Genomic DNA, 672 nt, shown 5'->3' with positions numbered 1-672 from the left:
TCACCGTCCCTCCCTTCTTTCACCGTCCCTCCTTTCATACTCCCCTCCTTTCATACTCCTCTCCTTTCATACTCCTCTCCTTTCATCCTCCCCTCCTTTCATCCTCCCCTCCTTTCACCCTCCCCTCCTTTTCATCCGCTCCTCCTTTCATCCTCCTCCTTTCACCCCGATGCGTCTCCGTTGGGCGTGTAGAAGTGACCCCGAGGATCCTCCACTAGGGGGAGTCTTTCCTCATTTTACCTCGGAGTTGTCTATTTCCTAGCCGCGGGGGAAAGGAGGGGGTCGAGAGCCGGAGGGATAGACAGGGGTCACGGCAGCGTTCTTTTCGTGTCGCGGGGCGCGGATGCCGGTGCCCGCGCGTGTGGTTGCCGTTATCGTACTGACCAGGAGCGATAGGGAAGTTGATCCTGGCGCGTTTTGCCTGTCTGTTGATAGTGTTCTTTATCCTCCACTTATCTCGCTTCTGATATCGGCGGGCGGCGCCCGCCGGTTTTCTCTCTTTTCCCATCCTGCACTCTCCTCTCCTGTACTTCGAGAGCCCGCGGCGCCGACACATGAGCGCCCGCTCGATGTTCAGATCTCGAGGCCGACGGCGAGACACCGGCGGCACGCAGCACGCTAGTGCGAAGATCAGGGCCTACCGTACATTGGGCGGCCGGCCGGAGAGCTGCC

The 672-nt window shown here is 59.7% G+C and overlaps 1 protein-coding gene across 1 annotated transcript in view; it reads right to left on the bottom strand.

Annotated features, from left to right (window-relative positions):
• Nucleotides 1-214: 214 nt before the first annotated feature.
• The window catches only part of LOC120023048 (actin-histidine N-methyltransferase-like), a 35673-nt gene continuing 35215 nt past the window's right edge, over nt 215-672 (bottom strand). Inside the window, exon 12 of the mRNA XM_038966994.1 lies at nt 215-637. Coding sequence (XP_038822922.1) covers nt 215-637 — 423 coding nt within the window. The remainder of the gene's footprint in view (nt 638-672) is intronic.

The sequence above is a fragment of the Salvelinus namaycush genome, chromosome 28 (genome assembly GCF_016432855.1).
Source record: "Salvelinus namaycush isolate Seneca chromosome 28, SaNama_1.0, whole genome shotgun sequence".
In the NCBI taxonomy this organism is placed as follows: Eukaryota; Metazoa; Chordata; class Actinopteri; order Salmoniformes; family Salmonidae; genus Salvelinus; species Salvelinus namaycush.
The sequence above is the reverse complement of the archived record's forward strand: the minus strand, read 5'-3'. Positions and strand labels throughout refer to the sequence as shown.